This window comes from Anabrus simplex, chromosome 6 (assembly GCF_040414725.1).
Source record: "Anabrus simplex isolate iqAnaSimp1 chromosome 6, ASM4041472v1, whole genome shotgun sequence".
Classification (NCBI taxonomy): Eukaryota; Metazoa; Arthropoda; class Insecta; order Orthoptera; family Tettigoniidae; genus Anabrus; species Anabrus simplex.
Window position 1 is genome coordinate 277,147,572 of NC_090270.1, and position 21,899 is coordinate 277,169,470.

Sequence of the window (21,899 nt, forward strand, 5' to 3'; positions counted from 1 at the left end):
TAAGTGAATATTAGGATATTCAGCCCTCGTTTACAAGTCGTAGTTACAAAGTAATGAAATGATAGTGAGCAAATGATCAACCGTGAATTATAATACAATTACATACCAAGATAAATATCATGACGTTAAATTCCTGAATTAATTACATATAATAAAATTAACATAATTACACTGTGACGTCTGGAACGTTACATACGCCCCCATGAGTTCTTAACAAATATCACATGAGTTGAGAACTCACACTCTTACTCCCACATTGACTTGAAATACCTCTATTACCTGCCCATTACGAGCGACATTATTTTCATACAATGAATTATTTCTCACTGTTTCCATATCTATCTTAGACTGCTTACCATTGCGAATGTCTGTTATTTCAGTTCATCTTGAGGTTTAGATACTAAATTATGCCCAACACGAGCAACTTTCCATTTTTTAAAAAACAAGATTATCTTTGAGAATATAACATAATATATATACAATTCAGATTACAAACTCTCCCGAGTGTCTATTAGTCCTTTTACTCTCCATCTTTCCGACATTCTTTGCTAGATAGCAGTAACACGTTCTCTTCCAATCTTTTACATTAAAACCTTGGAAAACACATGATACAAACAATTTACACCTTAATCACTCTCTCGAATGTTTCAACCTTATCTTGAAGCAGGATGCAATACACTTCACACGAATACACACGCGATTTAAGCTCACGGTAAAATTATTGCAAGTTAGAAATGCACATATGGGAAAATTAATTATTTGCCGTCGTCAGCTTTAATTAGCCTTCGGTAACATCTCAGAAAACAGATAAGATATAAAATTTCATGGCCTCACATACGGAAAACAGACGATCGATCGTCAATGAACGAGCGTAATTCTACCGCTACACACAAACACCTCCCTTGTTTACAAACACAACTAGGAAATACCACCACAATTGAGAGGTAAACTCATTCCGCTCATAGTTTGACATAACAGGTAGCAACTTCCCCGAGTTACTGACCTATATCTCACAATCCGGTTCAGCCACCTCACACGACAGGTATATCCGTAAACTACTGTTATATGAACCATTCACTACGCTCTCGCATTCAATACACAGACGTATTGATCCATCAGACTTAGGCACGACAATTAAGGGATTAACGCATTGACTGTTTGAAAATTCAATCACATCGTCTGCCAACATAGCTTGAATTTGATCCTCTACGGCTATGGCATATTTGTGTGGTATCGGATACCGCGGTCCGCTGAATGGAGTCTTATCCAGCACAGAAAAAGAATGCTCGTACAGATGGGGAACACCAGGTTTCTCGGAGAAAATCTCCACGTGTTCACACAACACTTCAAATAACTTGTCCTTCTGGACTTCATTTAAATGATTTCTACTTACGGCTTCTTTCAAGCCCCATATTTTATCCTCATTAATCCACAACTGGCACAACTTCAGGCCCTCACTAGCCTCTTCATTAACTTTAGAAACCTCTCTCATTCTCCACACTGTACTAACTTCCGTTTTCCTCTGAATTTCCTCCTCAAACTTGACCTTGATATCCTCATTATTCCACCTCAAATTTAGCACTAAATCATTGTAATTTAACTGAGCCAATTTTAACGTTAACCAGTCAGATCCCAAGATAAGATCAAATATCAAATGCGGAATTACCAAACATATCTGAACGCTAATAAAATTATTAATACAGATCGGAACAGCTACTTGTTTACAAATTTGCTTAGACCTCTTTCCAACAGCCGTAATGATGAAAGTAGACTTAACAGGCATTTCCTCCAACTGAATACCCTGTTTCACTAATGACTCATACCACTGAGAACTAATACATGATATTTGGCTACCAGAATCAATAAAAACTTTAACCCACGCCCCCCAGACTTTCAATTTAACAACGGGATTGACTACTTTATTACTTGAATCTCCATTATTCTGCTCGGGTTCATACAACAAATCGTCTCTAACATCTAGGTCATATGGTAACACTTTCATGACAAGACACTTCGCTACCTTCGTACTAGGCTGGAATTCTGACCTAACATTACAGCCTCTAGTTAGTTTAAAGGTTCCCTTTGTGTATTGACGTTGGACTCATTAGTACATTGCTCTGGCCCCCGTTGGGAATTTCCTGTCCTATATTCAGGTGCTCCGCTCCTACTGTTATGCTGAGGTCTGAACTGATTGCGAGCTTCGTGATTCTGTGTTCTTCCATTATGTCTCATTCCGTTGTGATGACTAAAGTTCTGAATATTCTCCGTTCTACTCCTAAGGTTACCTAAAGCATCAAAACTGCCTAGTAGGTTCTCCATCTCCTGAATAGTACCAACTCTTTGCATGCAGGCCGCTTCTCTCACCCTGTCCGGAAAATGTCTCAAAAGTAGTCTTACTACATCAGACCCCTCGGTTATACCATCTAAGTTCTGACAAATCATGACATGGGCCAGGAAGTACTCGGTCATAGTGACTCCCTCATGCTGTTTGTACCTCCCAAATACCACCCTTTCTCTCTCCCGAGCTTGTATCGCTTCATTCCAGAATTTCTCTCTAAACTTATTTCTGAATTCTTTCAGGTTCGTCATCGTTTGTCTATATACCATGAACCAAGACCGAGTTTCTCCTACAAAAGCATGGTCAATATTTTCCATAACGTCTTCCCAGTCCATAGACCCTTCCTCTAGACGCTTTTCAAACCGTTTTTCTATCATCTTAAGGAAATCTAGCGGGTTCGTTTGTTTCCCATTAAATTTAGGTAGTTCAATTTCCCTAATGTAGCTATTTCCTAGACATTGCTTTCCCGTGAAAACCTGTTTATCCTTTGCCACCTGTTTTAACTGATTTTCTGCTTTCTCCATCCGGCATTCTACATCTTTGTCTCTCCTATCAATTTCGCTCTCCAAATTAACCTGCTTCTCTTTCAATGTCCTAATTTCAATCTTATTCTCTTCAGCTATCGCAAAACTTTCTTCACTTGCCCGGGTCTCATCTTCTATTCTAAGCTTTACTGTGTCAATCTCTTGTTGGACGTGGTCTTTGAATACCCGTATTTCCCCTCTTTGAGTCACAACTCTCTTATCAATACTAGTGACCTGCCTCATTACTTCCTCCCTAGTAGAGTTGTTTTCCTTCCCCATTAATTCCAGGAATTTACTTCTCTGCTCCGCAAACTTTTCTTCTACCTCTTTCCCTTGCCGTTCATATTCACTTTTCTGGTCCTCTAATCGCTTACTAAAATGTTCATTTTTTACCACCAGATCGCGTAACTGCCTACTGTGTTCGTCCATTCTCCGATTCGCTTCCTCCTTATTTTCCCTCATCTCCCTGCTTAATTCAGCTTTAGTTTGCTCTAACTGTTCTTTAAGTTCATATTTAATATTCTCAATTTTAGTGTTAGTTTGTTCTAATTCACTTTTAAGCTCAGGTTTAGTTTGTTCCAATTCATTTTTTATTTCAGATATACTGTCCTCTATCTTAGTCAACATTAACTGCATCATTCCCATTAACTGATCATTATTATTACTTTCATTGTTAGTGTTTACTTCCGCTTCGCCCCCATCCTACTATCATCTGACTCCATACTGACTTCTTTCTGCTTGCCTTCCCTCTCCATACTACTTACACTTCTATCTTCAATTTCCTCTACTAGACTACACAAGTCTTTCTCTGAACTCAATACGTTATTGCCTTTTATCGCCCGTCCACTGCGCAACATCCTCTTCTCTTTCGTCTGGTCAGCCATGACCCTCCCCACAATCAAACACTCCTAATGCAACGTGGATATCCAAATTTTGCCCATAATACGAATTCTGATATCGTTACTGTCATTAACTGCTCCGTACTTAATGATTTTCTCGCCCTACGTTGGAGCGGCATTTATGTGACTTCCCCTCTCGGAGAACAATCATTGAACGAGAAATGCAACCATGCAAGCTAAGGGCGCCAATCTTTAAGTTGATGACTTAAAGATAAAAATTTATAATCAAGCTTGGACGGACTCTTATCACAGGGGTGGGGTGATAGTGCACTAATCATTAAGCAGGAGAATTAGAAATCAAAAGGCTAATTAAGGCAGATTGATTAAAGTGAACTAGGAAAATACTATTTATTATATTGAATATAAATGACGACGGTTTAACGAGAACTGAATTTAAAATAGGAAATGAATTTAACAAAAAGTTGAATGACTCTACTTCGCGAAAACTTGCAATATTTTTAACTCGCTTGCTCACCATGTAGTCTTGTTCTGCTGGTCCTTGGAAAGCTTCCATCCTTGTAGCTGGAACATCACCGGTCGTCTTTGAGATATCTTCATCTGCAGCTCATTACCATTCCTGCCTTGCTAAGTGCACCTACCACTAATTGGAAGATGGCTTCAACACTAACACTCCCTATTATGCTCTATTCCATATATTGGAGATGAGCCCTAAGTCATAGTTAGAAAAACCTCCTTGGGTTATATGGAGAGGATACTCAATTAATAATCCTTCCAACTTTACTGAAAATGTGCCCTGAAGTTTCATTTCTATCTAGTTTAATACTACCTATTGTCTTAGACTGGTACAAACCGGTCTAGTAGCCGAGCTGTACGTACTTCCTGATGAGAGTGGCTATACACCCCTCATTCAGAAATTCCTAAGTACCACGTCGTGGTAATGAAGTAATTAATGTAGAAGTGATAAACTATCACACTAGTCCACTATGGTACAACAACCATAAGACAAGTTCTCAGACCTACAGCGAAATACAAGATCGAAGAATCAAGAAGATTAATAATAACGAATGCAGAATCAAGAAGAATGCAGAAGAGAAGAATGAAGCCAAGAGCTCCAACACGCCCTTTTATAACCTTCTCTGGCTCTAATTACAGGTCGCTACACGTGGTCCAATCAGTTGACACGTCTCTCCCCACTCCAGATATTAGAGTTGATGGGTCTTAACCATGATATCAACTGTTCTTCTATTAGCCCTTTCACTCAGTATCCATGGCAACATGACGCTCCTTTGAAAATATAGGCGGTGATCAGTTTGAATTATTCTGGTCGAAATACGGTAGCTGTCGTTATAATGCTTGAACACGTGCTCGCTTTTCCCAGAATTTGATGTCTAAATTTGTCCTTCCTTCTTCCTCGGTGATGTGGCAAGATAGAGGAAATCTACTGCAAGTTAAATTTAAACGAATGTCGCAAGAATCTAAGTGAATATTAGGATATTCAGCCCTCGTTTTCAAGTCGTAGTTACGAAGTAATGAAATGATAGTGAGCAAATGATCAACCATGAATTATAATACAATTACATACCAAGATAAATATCATGACGTTAAATTCCTGAATTAATTACATATAATAAAATTAACATAATTACACTGTGACGTCTGGAACGTTACAACGTTAAGAGCTATGGAATTTAGTACAATCTTGTTCACAATGCGTACACTACCTAACCTAGAATTCTGTATACAATGCAAAAATTCCGTAGCGAAGCACGGGTACATCAGCTAGTACTATTTAAGAATCAGAAATCAGAATGTCTTTCAAGAATCAGAATTTATTTGAGAGGGACGGTTGATAACCCTGTACAGTATATGGATGGATTACAATAATTATTAGTACTACTGTTTAACATTATTTTTAAATTCCTAAACCTTTCAAGAGACGATTTTCAATGGAACTGTTACTGGTCACTTATTTTAGGTTTCACTGTATAGGTATATGATGTTATTTGTATTTTTTATATGAACTATATCACCACTTTGGCCTTGCTGATTCATTTCGATAATGACTACCTGAAAATCTGTTGGATCCCTCACCTGACTGAACGCCACATATAAATGCCTGCTATTAAAATCGGCCTTCAGCAAATAGGTTGTAATCTTCCTAAAAGAAATTACCTTGGAATTTATGTGGTCAGGACAAATGTTGGTCATAATAGGAACCACAACCTTGAAGTACAGAATGACTTGTTTGGGCCGGCTGATATCAAATTTATTCTCGTCACGTTAACGACAATACCTGTTCCAAGCCCTGTAAGAGCTTACACTTTAATTGAGTTTTCCATTAAACCACGCACTTTAACTAAATATAATAATGTAATCAACGTTGGAACTGAGCGGCCAGTGACCGTACTGATTCGAACCTGCCACATATCAGATGATAACGTGATTTTCTCTCCACCCAGCCTGGTCCTACTTGATCAAAAGTAACACACTGGAGGAGTTATCAACAGCCATAACACTTGCGTGTTCTCCCGTAGGCATAGTTACAACAAAGCACTGTTAATAACTTCCGATTTTGAAAATAAGAATGTTACACTGGGTGTCATTTAGAAAACGTTCCAATATTTTTACAGAGGAGCCAGAACGTAACAAAAGAAGGAAAGAAAGATCGTATAAACATTGGTCACAATCCCAGAGTCTTCGGAGTTGTGGTCTGCTACAACTACCATCAATTATCACGATGTTCCAATAATTTACGGAGGGTCGTATGCAATAGAGATGGCTAAAAACTAACGTAGCAGTTACTTTGTCACAGTTACATGCCTGTCACTGTTACAAATATAATGTGGACAAAAAATAACAGGTTACTGAGTAACGACTACGGAATAACGTACTAGTGAAAACAGTAACTGGGAAGTGATAACTGTCAGTAGTAGCAGCTTACAGATACAGAATGTGACCTTCAGAGTTCAGAGAGTAGGCCTACTGTACGCATATCTTCCAAGTGGGAGCACTTTCATAGGAGATTGCTTCAAGTCAAATACACTGTAATGTATAATATACCCTATAGGGTATTTGTTTAAGTTGCTGCTGTCGTCTGGTTACTAAAGTGTAAACTGTTATGACATGCAACCGTACAGACTTCAGCTGGTTCAGGCACTGAGACATGTTGACAAGGGAAAACAGATGGAATTCTGTGCTACGGTGCTGAACATGGAAAATGATGAAGACACGTTTTCGCGCCTCATTTTTAGTAACGAAGCAACCTTCCATATCAATGGCTGTGTCAATCGTCACAATGTTCGGATTTGGGGTACCGTACACCCACATGCTACAATCGATCACGAACGGAATTTTCCGAAGGTAAATGTTTTCTGTGCGGTCAGTAATGCAAGGGTGTATGGCCCTTCCTTCTTCACCACCAACACTGTCACAGGACAAAGCTATCTCGCAATGTTGCAGACCTGGCGCTTCCCTTTGCTGCAAACACACTCTTGCGACTTCATTTTCCAACAAGATGAAGCCACGCCCCATTGGAGCTTACCAGTACGAGCATTTCTGAATGAAACAGTGCCTCAACGGTGGATTGGTCGACACACTGCTATGCACAGTGCTCTACTCGCATGGCCTCCCAGATCCCCAGACCTCACTCCTTGCGACTTCCTTTGGGGATACGTCAAGGACAAACTTTATGTTTCACCACTACACACTACACACTACCTTCAAGAGCGGATAACACGTGTGATGAACTCAGTGGATCGTTATATGCTGCAACGCGTATGAGAGGATTGTCATGTCGCCTTGATGTGGTCCGTGTTGCTGGTGGTGGTCTTATTGAACACTTGTAGAACAAAACTTGAGCATCAGTCAAACACATGTGTCTTAGGTATAATCTTGTATTACTGACTGTTGGAAAAATATAGCTTGATGAAATCGGTTCATTCGTTATGAAAAACCCTGTATTATGAATGCAGTTTTGACGTGACGCAGTCTTAAAACTCAGCCACTCATGCGCGAAGAGTTGTTTGCGAAATTTTGTTCTCCTGTCAGTAGATGAAACAAGGGAGAAGCTAGGACGAGGTGGCGGTGTCAAGATTCAAGGAGAGAAAATAGATACAATTCGTTTTGCTGACGACATAGGAATAATAGCGGAGAGTGAAGAACAATTAATGACAATGCTGGAAGTAATGGAAAGTACATATGGATATAATATGAAATTAAATTCAGAGAAATCAAAATTAATGGTGATAAGTAAGCAACAAATAAAAATGAAGATAGCTCTGCGTGAGAACCAGCTCACTGACGTAGGAAGCAAAATTACAGCTGATAGCAGATGTAAGAGAGATCTGGTCAGCAGAATTAACCAGGCAAAAAGAGAAAGCTCTTCACATCTAAATATATCAGCTTAAAGTGAGGCAACAATTAGTTCACACATAATTATGTATGGAGCGTACTTCTGTACGGAACTGAGACCTGGACACTAGGGATAGCAGAGAGGAAGAGGGTAGAAGCCTTGAACAATGGTGCTAGAGACTAATACTGAAAATTCTTGGACAGGCAGAGTTACTAATGAGGAAGTAATGGAAAGAGTTGGAGAAACTCCGAGCTTGTCAATGCCTACGAAGAAAAGACGAAAGACATGGATTGGGCATACAGTATAATCAGACATGAGAATTTGCTAGACTTTATCCTGGAGGGCTCTGTGCAAGGAAAAAATTGTACGGGAAGGCCTAGACTGGAATATATTGGTCAACTGGTGGAGGAGCTGGGATGCCAATCTTATGTAGAACTAAAGAGAATGGCACAAAACCAGGACCTTCGAAGAACAGCTGCCAGCCAGTCTTAGAGTTGTAAACATTGGTAGTAGTAGTTCGTGGCAATTAAACTTCAAGAATAAGCAGTACGGTTAACGTAGTCTAAACATACCACTGCATACGCCGGTTGTTGGAATACATGCTTTTCCAGAATAATCTTATCGATCTGATGTCATCAGGCCGCGGGGTAACATGCGACTCAAACCTTTGATTTCGAATGGTTCAGTATACGTTTCGAATCAATGGAGCGAGCGAATGGTTCATACGATCGGAGCAATACTGGTATCAATATTTTTCATAAAAACATTAATTAACTAATTCATTAATATAATTATCAACAAACATAAACAATAAAGAATTTTTATAATAGAAAATGTATATCTCAAAATCTTAAAATAAGGCACTACACTACAGTGGTGAAACCGGAATGCATATATGCAAGTGAATTCCTGGTTCTAAACTATAGATTAGATAAACTTGCAAAAGCAAAGTCACCTCTATAAAGGCCATGAAGGCCCTTGGAAGAGTGGAAGGTAAAGGCTTCCACCATTGTTAACCGCGGCACGTGATGGGGTAGAGTGGTTAGCTCTACGCCCGGCTGCCTTTGCCCCCAGGAATTTAGCTGGTACTCATTTTTGGTGTAGGCTGAGTGAACCTCAGGGCCATATGCACCTCCGAAAGTGGAAATCTCGTTTCTTAAATTTTACGACTTCCTGACGGGGATTCGAACCTACGTCCTTCCGAGCGGACCGAGCACGCCTTTACCGCCTCGGCCAGGCAGCCCCTTTAAATAAACTTGAGGTACTAGAAATCAGAATCATGAGAAAAATCTTAGGCCCTGTGGAAACAACAGAATTATGTAAATAATGATTGAATGATGAAGTATACAGGAATATAGAAAACATAACAGAAACCATAATGAAAACGAGATAGCTATTTTCCGGACATATTTACAGAATGGGGCTGCCTCTGTGGTGTAGTGGTTAGCGTGATTAGCTGCCACCCCCGGAGGTCCGGGTTCGATTACCGGCTCTGCCACGAAATTTGAAAAGTGGTACGAGGGCTGGAACGGGGTCCACTCAGCCTCGGGAGGTCAACTGAGTAGAGGTGGGTTCGATTCCCACCTCAGCCATCCTGGAAGTGGTTTTCCGTGGTTTCCCACTTCACCTCCAGGTGAATGCCGGGATGGTACCTAACTTAAGGCCACGGCCACTTCCTTCCCTCATCCTTGCCTATCCCTTCCACTCTTCCCATCCCCCTACAAGGCCCCTGTTCACCATAGCAGGTGAGGCCGCCTGGGCGAGGTACTGGTCATACTCCCCAGTTGTATCCCCCGACCAAGAGTCTGAAGCTCCAGGACACTGCCCTTGAGGCGGTAGAGGTGGGATCCCTCGCTGAGTCCGAGGGAAAAGCCGAACCTGGAGAGTAAACAGATGATGATGATGATGATATGATGATGATGATGATGATGATGATGATGATTTACAGAATGGATGATTCCAGATTAACAAAAAGGATTTTCAATTACCCTTGGGGAAAAAAGGAAACACGTATCTGGATTCAAGAAGTAAAGAAAGATTTAGAAATAAATAATATAAGAGAAGATGAAACTATGGACAGAGAGATTTTTAGAAAGAGAGTAGTAAGTATGGAAGGATTCCAAGGAACATCGAACAAGAAACCCGGTGCGAAGTGGTCCTAGGACAGAAAGAAACGGCATAGTGAAAAGATGAAAGAATATTGGAAGGAACGGAAGAGAAAACAACAAAGTATGAAGAACTGAATTGAAATTGGCACGTTTCCTTAGCAGGCCTCATCGGAAAGAAGAGGAAGAAGAATACCCTCATAGAGTGATTCCATAACCAAAATAAATATTATCTTTACACGTCGCAAGACAAGTCGGTGATATCATCATCATCATCATCATCATCATCACCATCATCATCATCATAACGTTTGTTCCGCAATGGAGCAGGGTACAATGTTTTGCAAGCCAACCCCTACTTGGTTCTATTAAGTGCATCATTTGGCACAAGATGAACATAGCGCATGTCTTCTCGAAGGCGATCATGCGAGCGACCACATGGCATTTTTCAGACGGCGGGATGCGACGTGCTGTATGTACAATAGAAGTACCTTCTCTATATATTGCGTGGTGGTCATATCACCGAAGTCGATCCTCACGCATCTTGTCTACAATAGGGGAAACTCCCCATGGTTTTCCAGATTTGAGTCGGGCCAAGTGACCAGCGAAGCATGCGCATATCCAGGATATAAAGTGCTTGTTCGTGCTTGACTGTGCTGGCCAGCATTCAGAGCCATACCGAGTGACCGGGCAAACCTGTAAACCTTGGCCTTCAGATGGATTGGTGATTTGACAGTCAAAATATCAAGTCTGACCTCCATGTGGATAGAAAGCTGTTTCCAAGTCCGACATATCGGTGACGCTACCATTGCGCAGGGAGATGTACAGTCAGTCAAAATGTGGCGAGTCACGCCGCATCAAAGCGAGTGGCGCATCGCTTTCGGTCTAATGCCTACACATATGAAACCGTTTAATATCTTCAAAAATACTTGTCGTATTTGCAAAATGAACACTTCATCGAATTTGTCACTTGATTCTCAGTAGTTGTTCTATTGTGTGAACTTAGTATAGCCCTATTTAAAAAAAAAAGAAGTTGCTACCAGTCACTGAAGCTCAACTTGTAGGATTCCAGCAAGGTATAGCAGATTTCTTGGATTCAGGAGGTCAAATGGACTGTATCGCGATTGACCTGTCTAAAGCATTTGATAGGGTGGATCATGGGAGACTACTGGCAAAAATGAGTGCAATTGGACTAGACAAAAGATTGACTGAATGGGTTGCTATATTTCTAGAAAATAGATCTCAGAGAATTAGAGTAAGCCAAGCTTTATCTGACCCTGTAATAATTAAGAGGGGAATTCCTCAAGGCAGTATTATCGGACCTTTATGTTTTCTTATATATATAAATGATATGAGTAAAGGAGTGGAATCGGAGGTAAGGCTTTTTGCGGATTATGTTATTCTCTATAGAGTAATAAATAAGTTACAAGATTGTGAGCAACTGCAACGTGACCTCGAAAATGTTGTGAGATGGACAGCAGGTTAAAAGTCAGGTTGTGAGTTTCACAAATAGGAAAAGTCCTCCCGGTTTTAATTACTGCGTTGATGGGGTGAAGTTCCTTTTGGGGATCATTGTAGGTATCTGGGTGTTAATATACGGAAAGATCTTCATTGGGGTAATCACATAAATGGGATTGTAAATAAAGGGTACAGATCTCTGCACATGGTTATGAGGGTGTTTAGGGGTTGTAGTAAGGATGTAAAGGAGAGGGCATATAAGTCACTGGTAAGACCCCAACTAGAGTATGGTTCCAGTGTATGGGACCCTCACCAGGATTACCTGATTCAAGAACTGGAAAAAATCCAAAGAAAAGCAGCTCGATTTGTTCTGGGTGATTTCCGACAAAAGAGTAGCGTTACAAAATTGTTGCAAAGTTTTGGCTGGGAAGAATTGAGAGAAAGGAGGTGAGCTGCTCGACTAAGTGGTATGTTCCGAGCTGTCAGCAGAGAGATGGCGTGGAATGACATTAGTAGGCGAATAATTTTGAGTGGTGTTTATAAAAGTAGGAAAGATCACAATATGAAGATAAAGTTGGAATTCTAGAGGACAAACTGGGGCAAATATTCATTTATAGGAAGGGGAGTTAGGGATTGGAATTACTTACCAAGGGAGATGTTCAATAAATTTCCAGTTTCTTTGAAATCATTTAGGAAAAGGCTAGGAAAACAACAGATAGGAAATCTGCCACCTGGGCGACTGGTCTAAATGTAGATCAGTATTGATTGATTGATTGATTGATTGATTGATTGATTGATTGATTGATTGATTGCCTGATTGACTTGTAATTACAGACGTGGTGGAGGTGAACTGGACAGTATTTTATGAGCCTCTTAATACAATTTAAGAATTTGAAAACAGAATGTCTATATATTCAATGGATCAGAAGATATTTGAGGTGCGCAACTTAGCTGAATAACCCTGTACTTATAAAAATACCCTCTCCTTTTATTTGGTCCGTGGACTGAACTGCTGCCAGTCCTCGTATCCATTTTCAAATTTCGGTGCAGAGGTGGGAATCGAACCCGAACCTCTGGGTGTGGCAGATAATAACACTAATCACTACACCACAGAGGCGGACATTCCATGTTGTATGAAGTTGATATCTTTAAGATTTCTGAGTTCGTTTTTTTCCGACAAAAGACTCACGTATAAGGCACCCAATGGTGTTCTTACTTCTCTATCACCCAGTAGAATAAATAGGAACATCGAAACTGACAAGCAGGCAACCTACCATCTCTCATCTAATCACAGTTTTGGAACACGGTTTAAATTTGATACAACCTATTACACCTCACCGAACCACACGATATACAAACTCATTTGTTGATTCTTCAGCACGACAATGGAATACACTGCCCGTCTCTGTCAGATGAGCCTCACCTGCTAGTATTAGGCAACTTTGTCACGGATACCTACTAAGTAATAGAGGAAGTCCTAAACTGTTATTCGTATGTTATGGAAATATTGTAGATTTAGCCTTCCTCAAACTATAGACTTGATATAATCACACTGTTATTATTAAGGTTAATATAAATTAGCTAATCATGTCGTAATTGTGTAAATAATAATTTTCATCATCATTTTCCTATTTTTTCTACTTTTTGTTATTGCCCTCTATCATAATATTGTATTGTTTAGTAATTGCAAGGTATTTCAATTATTGTAAGTCTATTTAATTTAATTTTGCAAATGTAAATACTATATTTTTTGGTTAGATGTAAGTGAGGTACTAATGGCCTTAATCTAGCCAGACAAAATAAATCCATTTTATTATGTTGTTTTGGAAATGTCATGAAAGGAAAATTCGAGTGGGAATAGCGGAGGGACTATGTCACTGGATTATCGTGACAACGTCGCCCTGTGTAACAATTTCACACACTATAATTTGCAAGTGAACGGTAATGACTACACAGAGAGAGAGAGAGAGAGAGAGAGAGAGAGAGAGAGAGAGAGACTAATCGTACCGTAGTACGCAATTGCAGCGCCAATAAATAAACATATGCGTTTATCTTTGTTTGTTATATTTTAAAAATTATTTATTATAAATAACTTATCTGGCTAGTCGCCTAGGGACACAGATTGTGAATTAAATAGCCCGTACATATGTTTCAATACATTTCGTAATTTACACAATGCAAATTCTGCCCCTTTTGTCGTAAATATTTCGCAATGGTACCGTTGTATTGGACGTAAGATTCCCTATTCAATGATACATAATCATAAGTCGGAATTTACATTCAGAATCCAGTGCGAATTAAATGACAGAATTTTCGAATTTTCGGCCCCGCATAGCCTTGTCCCTAAAGATCGTAGTGCAACTGATTTGGTTTCATCATATCGGACTTACGCCTTTGCTGGCGAGACCTAGTGTTGACAGTGCACTATGACTTCTCGTATGGGCTAGAGAAATTTTGTTACTTTCATTGATGTGTCTCAGTCTTATTCTTGGCTTTGCCAATATGAAAGTAACTGAGGTATGAGCGATCCTAGTAATGCCATTCCTTATGCAGCCAGGCATCTGCTATGAATGGTGTGAAAATGTTGCTCATAGGGTCAGTTAGTGCATGGATTTCATTGGGCTTGTCAGACTGAGATGTAATTGCAACTTCTGGCTCAGTGAGGAAAGTAACGGGAAACTACCTTACTCCTCATTTTCCCAGTACGCCTCGTAGGTGACGCCTAGGCCATCTATGACAGCTGTTTTTGGAGCTGTTGCGGATCCAACCATCCTAAGGGCTGAGGTCTGAATATACATACACAGGAGCGGCCGTACCTTATGTGCTGAAGTGCTGCAGCACATTGCCTATTGGAAAAATAAATTAGTTTAAAAATATTATCTACACTCAAATACAGTGCATTGAAAAAGACGTCAGAAAAAGAATAGGAAATGTTTCAACTCCCCCCACAACCAGATAACTACTGGTGCGCTCCACGCCGGGTGCTGTGCGATCACAGCTCAGCGAGACTTTCTAAGCTTTTAGCCAGAAACCAGGAACTCTGCCTTTTGCGCATGCGTGCCCAACTTTTTCGATACAAAGAGAATGTGTTCCGATAGGCTGTAGAAACAACAGCCAAGACATCACTTCATAGCGATTCTTCGTTCGACCACAGAGAGGCAGCACTTGCATTACGGCCGATATGAGAACGTGGCAGCTGGCAACCTCTTGACTCAGCGGTAGTATGTAAGAGGGGATCGCTGAAAGCAAACGTGAAAACGAAATACTATAGAGCAGTTCCCGCCAGGTCTTTTAATACCAAAGAGGATAGAATACTACCAAATTGCCTATTCCATAGCCACATTTGTTAATCGATGAACTATAAAAATTGTACTTTTTATTTTGTCAAAATAAGGACATGATATTGTGATTTTCTTTAATTAAAAATGTCTAGTTTATAAATGTCACTATAAAAACATAACGTGATTTTTCATTACGACGTTGCTGGTTTTATTTCAATGATGTTGGTAACATTGGGAAGTTCTGTTTTTGCGCGCTCACACCAAGTGTTTGAGTTCGTGAATATTTTGCCATTGCAGGTGTTATTATGTGTTTAATTATATAGTTTTCTAGTTTTTTATGAGGAATGTGTATATGTGTTGGGGTTGTTTACGTGTTTGTTCAGTGTGGAAAACTCAGTGGAGAGCCTTTTGAAAACCACATACCGGTTGTTTCTAAATATTTTTATTTTTGGAGTGGGGATGGGTTACAGCACACAACTGATTTTCTGCACCAGTCGCCACTGAACATACACACACATATCGAGCTTAGAGAATGAAATTTATAAAGTTGTTCCGCGTGAGGGCTCAGAATAGACGGGAAAATCACCAATATTTGTAAACTTATGTGCAAATTTTCTGTGATGGTAGTCACGTATTCACAAACTATAATTTCTAGTGAGATGTTATGACTTGATGTATCCATAAAGACGCACACACGAAATGCTGTCACTTGTGAACATTGTTTCATTTACAAGTTATTTACATATTTTACACACACGCACTAATGAACCGCCATCTTGGCAAACATTTGACTACCACAATAGCATGTCAATAGAATCACAACACGAGTTCACAACTTCCACACAAGTCTCAACTCTACCCTCAAGACTACCTCTTTATTTACGTTACCTGACCAGGATTCTAGAAGAATATGACACGATATGTTTTCTCGTAATTTCAAGAGTCTCCAATGGCCTATTTAGAATGAAATGAATTTTCTACATAATTCCAGTCGCACATTGCGTTGTTCTGGACTTATTACAGTGTGTTGCACAATATTGCAGTGGGTTATACATCATATATATAGGTAATAATAAATTATATGCTATTAATTATATGTTCTTACATTAAATAATCTCATATTAATATACATACAGCAGATATTTCATGACATAACCTCGCAAATAATACGATCATGATTACACCAAATAAAGATCGTACATAACTACTTAAAAAATAATACTGTAGATGTATACAACTTCATCGCCACACCTCACAAGTAATAATATTAATAATAATAATCAATATTTCCATTACTTACCCATGAGTTAGAGAATTGTTTCCAAGTTACACTTAGTCTATTACACTTAGTCTATTACACTTGCATCAACTTGAAGAACACCTACCAATGGTAGCTTACTTCCTCCATGGATCCGAGGTTCAAGTCCGGAGATGTACCATAAATCGCTCTGAGTGGGGATAGGACACGCCTATATCTTGTCTATCTCCTGCATGTCTTATGATGGGACAAAAAGTGATGAACTCTTGAGAATCTGAACTTAGGAGCAGAAGCTGGCGACCATGAGGCCCTAGCTGAGTTTGTCATTGCTTCCACTTACTTGTGCCAGCCTCCCAGTTTTCTTCGTTTCAGTCCGGACTCTCTTATTCGACTATGCGTTCTCTTCCAGCCCCGATGGTATTAGGTTTGTTAGCAACGGCCTTCGATGTCTTTCCTCTGTTTCACCAATACCTATATTCTTTGAAGGCTAGGAAACACCGACGCAGAAGTGCCGGATTTTTTTTCCGCAGAATTCTCCAAGTCCTTTTTCTACCACCGCTTTTCCCACACGTTGTGGGAGCGAACTGTGTAGCACATGTGTATTTGACCCTGTTTTATGGCCAGATGCTCTTCCTGGCGCCAAACATAAATACAGTATATGAATATTGCGTGTTTCTGGTGGTGGTTGGTAGTGTAGTGTGTTCTTTGAATATGGAGAGGAAAAGTGTTGGGATAACACAAAAAACCAGTCCCCAATCCTGAAAAATTAATAAGACCAGATTAAAATCCGCAGAGAATCGAAACCGGTACTCTTTGAACCAAAGGCCTCAACGCTGACCATTCAGCCAACCAGTCTTTAACGTGCCAGTAAACCTACCGACACGAGGCTGACATATCTGAGCACCTTCAAATACAACCGGGGTGAACCATGATCGAATTGTGCCAAGTAGGACTCAGAAGGCAAGCACTCCACCGTCTGAACTACTCAGTCGGCCTCCATCTTTTCATCTGATTAATGTTAAGAAGAGATGATTGCCTACTTTCATTTCCCCTTAAAAATTATCATCGCCACCGTCATGATGTTCGAGAGACTGAAAGTCGCGTCGCAGACCGCGCATAATGGACAAGGTGCGGAAGTAGAAGAACAAGTCGATATGTAGCAAATTCTCACATACTCGGCCCCACATAACTTTCTCTCTAAGAAACGAAGGGCAACTGCTGTGTTACTTTCGTTTTAGGCTGAAAGAGAGCTTTTTAATGGTTGCTCACATGATGGATTGCAATAGATATTTGGGCAGTACACAGAGAGATATTCACATATTCCCTATAAGGCCACTTATATTTGTTGTGTGTATGTTTAGTACTCAGGCGGAAGGCTGGTTGGATCTTTAACAGCTCCACCATCAGTTGTCATAGATGACCCCTTTGCATCACCGAAGAGGCTTACTAGGGAAATAAGGAGTGAGATAGTTTCGAGCTGCTTTCCTCACAAGCCGGAAATTGCTGTTACATATCAGTTTTCCAAGCCCACTGAAATTCACGCACAAGCCGACCCAATGAGCGACATTTTCACACCATTCATAGCAGGAGACTGGCTGCATAAGGAATGGTATTACTAGCTTCGCTCATACCTCAGTCACTTTCATGTTGTCAAAGCCAACGATGAGACTGAGACAGGCCAATGAAAGTAATTGATTTATTCTAGGCCAAACAAAGAAGCACTGTAAATACTATAGTTGTAATGCGTTCTGAGAGTTCTTAGAGGGAGGTCCATTGACTGCCTGCCTGGGTGGCGGGGTGCGTTGCCATGGAAACGTGGGTGGGCCCAATGTGGTTGCCATGGAAATAACCCTGCCGGCCGGCTCACGTTGCTTGGAGTTGTCAAACATCTCGGTTCTGAGTTACGTGCAACAAACACACAGCGGTATGAACGAACGAACAAGCGAGTCGGATGCGAAGAGAAGGAGAATGGTCTTGCCAACAAATGTATTTATATTTGTCGTCCTGGCGTTTCGAGAACTAAACGAGACCATAATATAAAATGGTCGACGTGCGCTCTCACTGCGGGACTCCGAAGTGTTCTGAGTGTGCATAATCGACCCCTCAAGACTTGGAGCTCCCGCAGGAAGAGAGGTTTCACCATTTCACTAAATATTTCATTGTAACATTTAGCTCAGAACTAGAACTACGCAGCGATACTAAAATGCCGAATGTATCAATTATAATTTGCCATAAACAGCCTCATAAATACAGGCTGAATTTCCGTAACGTCAACTTCCCGTGCATGCAGGCCTGTGGAATGAGACGTTGTTACGTAAAAACTAGAGGTCCCATGGCTACGAGCACGATATCAAACTGTAAACATCCTCGCTCACTTGCTTTGCTAATTTACTCACTTCAGTAACTTACTGTATGTTCCAATTTCTTCTCTTCCAGGACGTGGAATTGCTGATGGGAATACTGCCAAATGTCATCGGCTTCCGGTTGGTCCAGGCTCGTGATTTCAGCCACTTAGACTTCTTAACCCACATGAACGTGAAGAAGTTGGTGTACGATGACGTAATAGCAACTTTGGAACGGTATTGAATACATCAAGCTGCTGAACTGCCGTACAGCATTCCTGGAGTTTTAATATTTATGCATCGATTTATATAAATACTCAGGTTTTGAATTATGTACAAATAAACGTTCGGATCATTGTCTATCCGGCTAATTTGCTCAATAATCGGCATCTAGGTCTTCGTTTCAGAAAATCACGAGTTCGATACTGCGCCGAGTCGGAGATTTTAGCTGCGTCTGCTTACTTCACATCACACGGGGACCAGGTGTTTGTGTTTTTCCCAGTACACTCCTCCTCATATATTACTGTATATCGTCGTAGCACCTGAAAAAACCGTTTTATGAAATATTCCACCTTAGAACATTGCCTGGCAAGGTTCTACAAGGGCCGTTCAAAAAGAAACGAGCCGGGAGCTATAAAATGAAAATTTGTACCGTTATTTCAAAAATATTGCCCAGCACTGTTGAGGCACTTGTCCCACTGCGACACAACGCGGTGAGCCTGGAGCTGCGTTGTGAACCAGTTCCGAACGTAATGCTTGACGTCGGTGTCCGAGGTAAATCGTTTGCCTCCCAGAGCGTTCTTTAGCTCACCTTAGATTCAATCAATCAATCAATACTGATCTGCATTTAGGGCAGTCGCCCAGGTGGCAGATTCCCTATCTGTTGCTTTCCCAGCCTTTTCCTAAATGATTTCAAAGAAATTGGAAATTTATTGAACGTCTCCCTTGGTAAGTTATTCCAATCCCTAACTCCCCTTCCTATAAATGAATATTTGCCCCAGTTTGTCTTCCTGAATTCCAACTTTATCTTCATATTGTGATCTTTCCTACTTTTGAGTCGCGGCGACTCTGCGTGTTTTCACTGGAGACTTTGTCGTTTTGACTCCGGTTCGAAGTGATGACACCATATCTCGTCTCCAGCGAGCACTCGTGACAGCAACTCATCCTCTTACTTGGCATAGCATAGCAGATGTTCAAGAGAGAGGTGGATTCGACATGCTTCCTGTGTTGGTTGAATACTGTGCGGCACCCACTGGGCGCACTTTTAGCGAAATTTCAGTCTGTCCTTAATGATGGCGTGAACCCCTCCGACGCTCACTCCGACCTCTGCGGCACTGGTTGGCACCGTAACTCGCCGGTCTTGCTTAATGAGGGCATCCACCTGCTGGACAATGGTGGTGTGGCGTTCCAGATCATGCTTCATCTGCCAACGACATCCGTCCTTCCCTGAATTACTTGTTCCACGCCTTGACACCTGCAAAGGACACGAAGTGCTCTCCGTACACTTGTACCATTCTTAGATTAATTATTTCCGTTCCCCTCACTCCTTCTGCTGTCAGGAAATGCTCTACACACAAAAAGGGCGAACAAAAACCACAATAATTTTTTGGCCTGCAATGGCCCGGAATGAACATATATTATGTTGGGCCTCGTCTTCGGACACTCGAAAGAGAGAGAGAAAAATTATTTTAGCTCAACTTCCGAGCCCTAAGTATGACATACTGATTTTCGCTGGTACAATGACAATATATATTAAGTAATACACTATAATCCACGTCACTTCCAGCGACCAGAGAAACGCGCAAGAGTGAATGACAAACAAACATCTTCAGGAAGGGTATTCAGCTGTAAAATAAGGTCAGGCCATCAGTTCACACCCGTGACCAAACGAGTGTGTGGGAAATGCGATGAAAGAACAAGAAGAAGTACTGATCGTTGTCTGGCAACAGTGGTAATAGATCACCAAGTAAGAAACTACCTTATTAAACACTTAACTGAACACATTCCCATGGCTGTGCAACATGCCGTGGGAACTTCTCTCAGCCTGACGCAAAAAGCCTATATTTTTCGCCGAAAGAGAATAATATTTTTACAAGACTAACAATAAGTAATAAGTCAAGAGCATCGTTCTCGGGAACGCCCTTGCTAAAAGGATCGGTAGTTACAATAGCCATGAAGAAATAAAGACCGGCTGTGTTCTTTCCTCAATGCTGCAGCCCAGGCCTGATCAAACATTTCATGCACTACGGCGCACCTGATTCTTAGCTCAGGAGACACCGGCGCCGCTTGATGATGCTGCTGACGATGATAATATAGAAACATTTAAGCTAAAATTGAATGAATATTTTTAAACGTATCGTACTTATGTATTTAGTGTGAAATCGGACATCGCATGTTCGCTGTAAGTTAAGGAACAGTATTGCTCCTCACATTCACTATTAAAACGGCAGGTTCGTAAACATTTAGACATGATTAGAATCACTTTATAAAATAATAATGCGAATTAATAACTGATGCATAATTTTCGCAGTCAATATAAATTCTTCACCGAATATAAATCAAATTTAAATCTAAGAGAACAGCAAATACTTTGTATTTATAGATAAATAACGCACTGCTTTCGGTCACGATACAAATCTAATTAAGTTTCCGTGAAAATGTTCCAGCAGATACTGTGTAGGAATATTGAGAAGGAAGGATTTATGGAACTTTCACGATGTTTTCGTTCCCTGAAAACTGTTTTAAATGGGAAATACCAAGTTTCAACATATTCAATTCATCCCCAAGCTTTCCTCTATAACGTCTAGCACTCTATAAAAAAGCAGATATTATAATGTACAATACGCGGTGCGCTTCAAAAGCACACAGCACCTGAAATATCAGAGGGTGTGGTCTGTAGAATGAGTACTGTTAAAACTATACAGAGAAAGAGGTGAATCAGAATTGTGGGAATTACCGGGAAAAAATGTACCATTACTATCATGTCCAATAATATTCCGAAACTTTCAGCTGCGGTTAATGTTGCTACAATCAAATCTGCTTTTGGAGGGTGCTAGAAAGTATGCCAAGGGCGCCGCATTGGACAGGCTTGCTGTAGCCTAATTGAAGGTCGTGTTATATTCTTTTTAAAGGCTACTATTCATCCACTTGGCAACTATACAAGCTCAATAAGTTTTGTGTTCAGTGTATTTCAAGACTACTAGATTTGCAGTGGAAAAAGATTGACTGCCGTGTTGCAACTTCCTTGACGTTGATCTGAAAATCCAGTTAAAAGGTAGCCTTTCTGTCACTTCAAAAATACTTGGACATGTATTTTATTTAACGCTAATGTAGTTAAATATATTATTTTAAGGCCAGTATTCATTTACTGGCGTTTGAGGAA

General features: G+C 40.5%; 1 protein-coding gene across 1 annotated transcript in view; it reads left to right on the plus strand.

Annotated features, from left to right (window-relative positions):
* Positions 1–19,817, plus strand: part of LOC136875736 (lipase 1) — a 222,707-nt gene extending 202,890 nt beyond the window's left edge. The window contains exon 9 of the mRNA XM_067149308.2: positions 18,612–19,817. Within this exon, the coding sequence (XP_067005409.2) occupies positions 18,612–18,761 (150 nt within the window). The 3' untranslated portion in view covers positions 18,762–19,817. The remainder of the gene's footprint in view (positions 1–18,611) is intronic.
* The last annotated feature ends 2,082 nt before the right edge of the window (positions 19,818–21,899 follow it).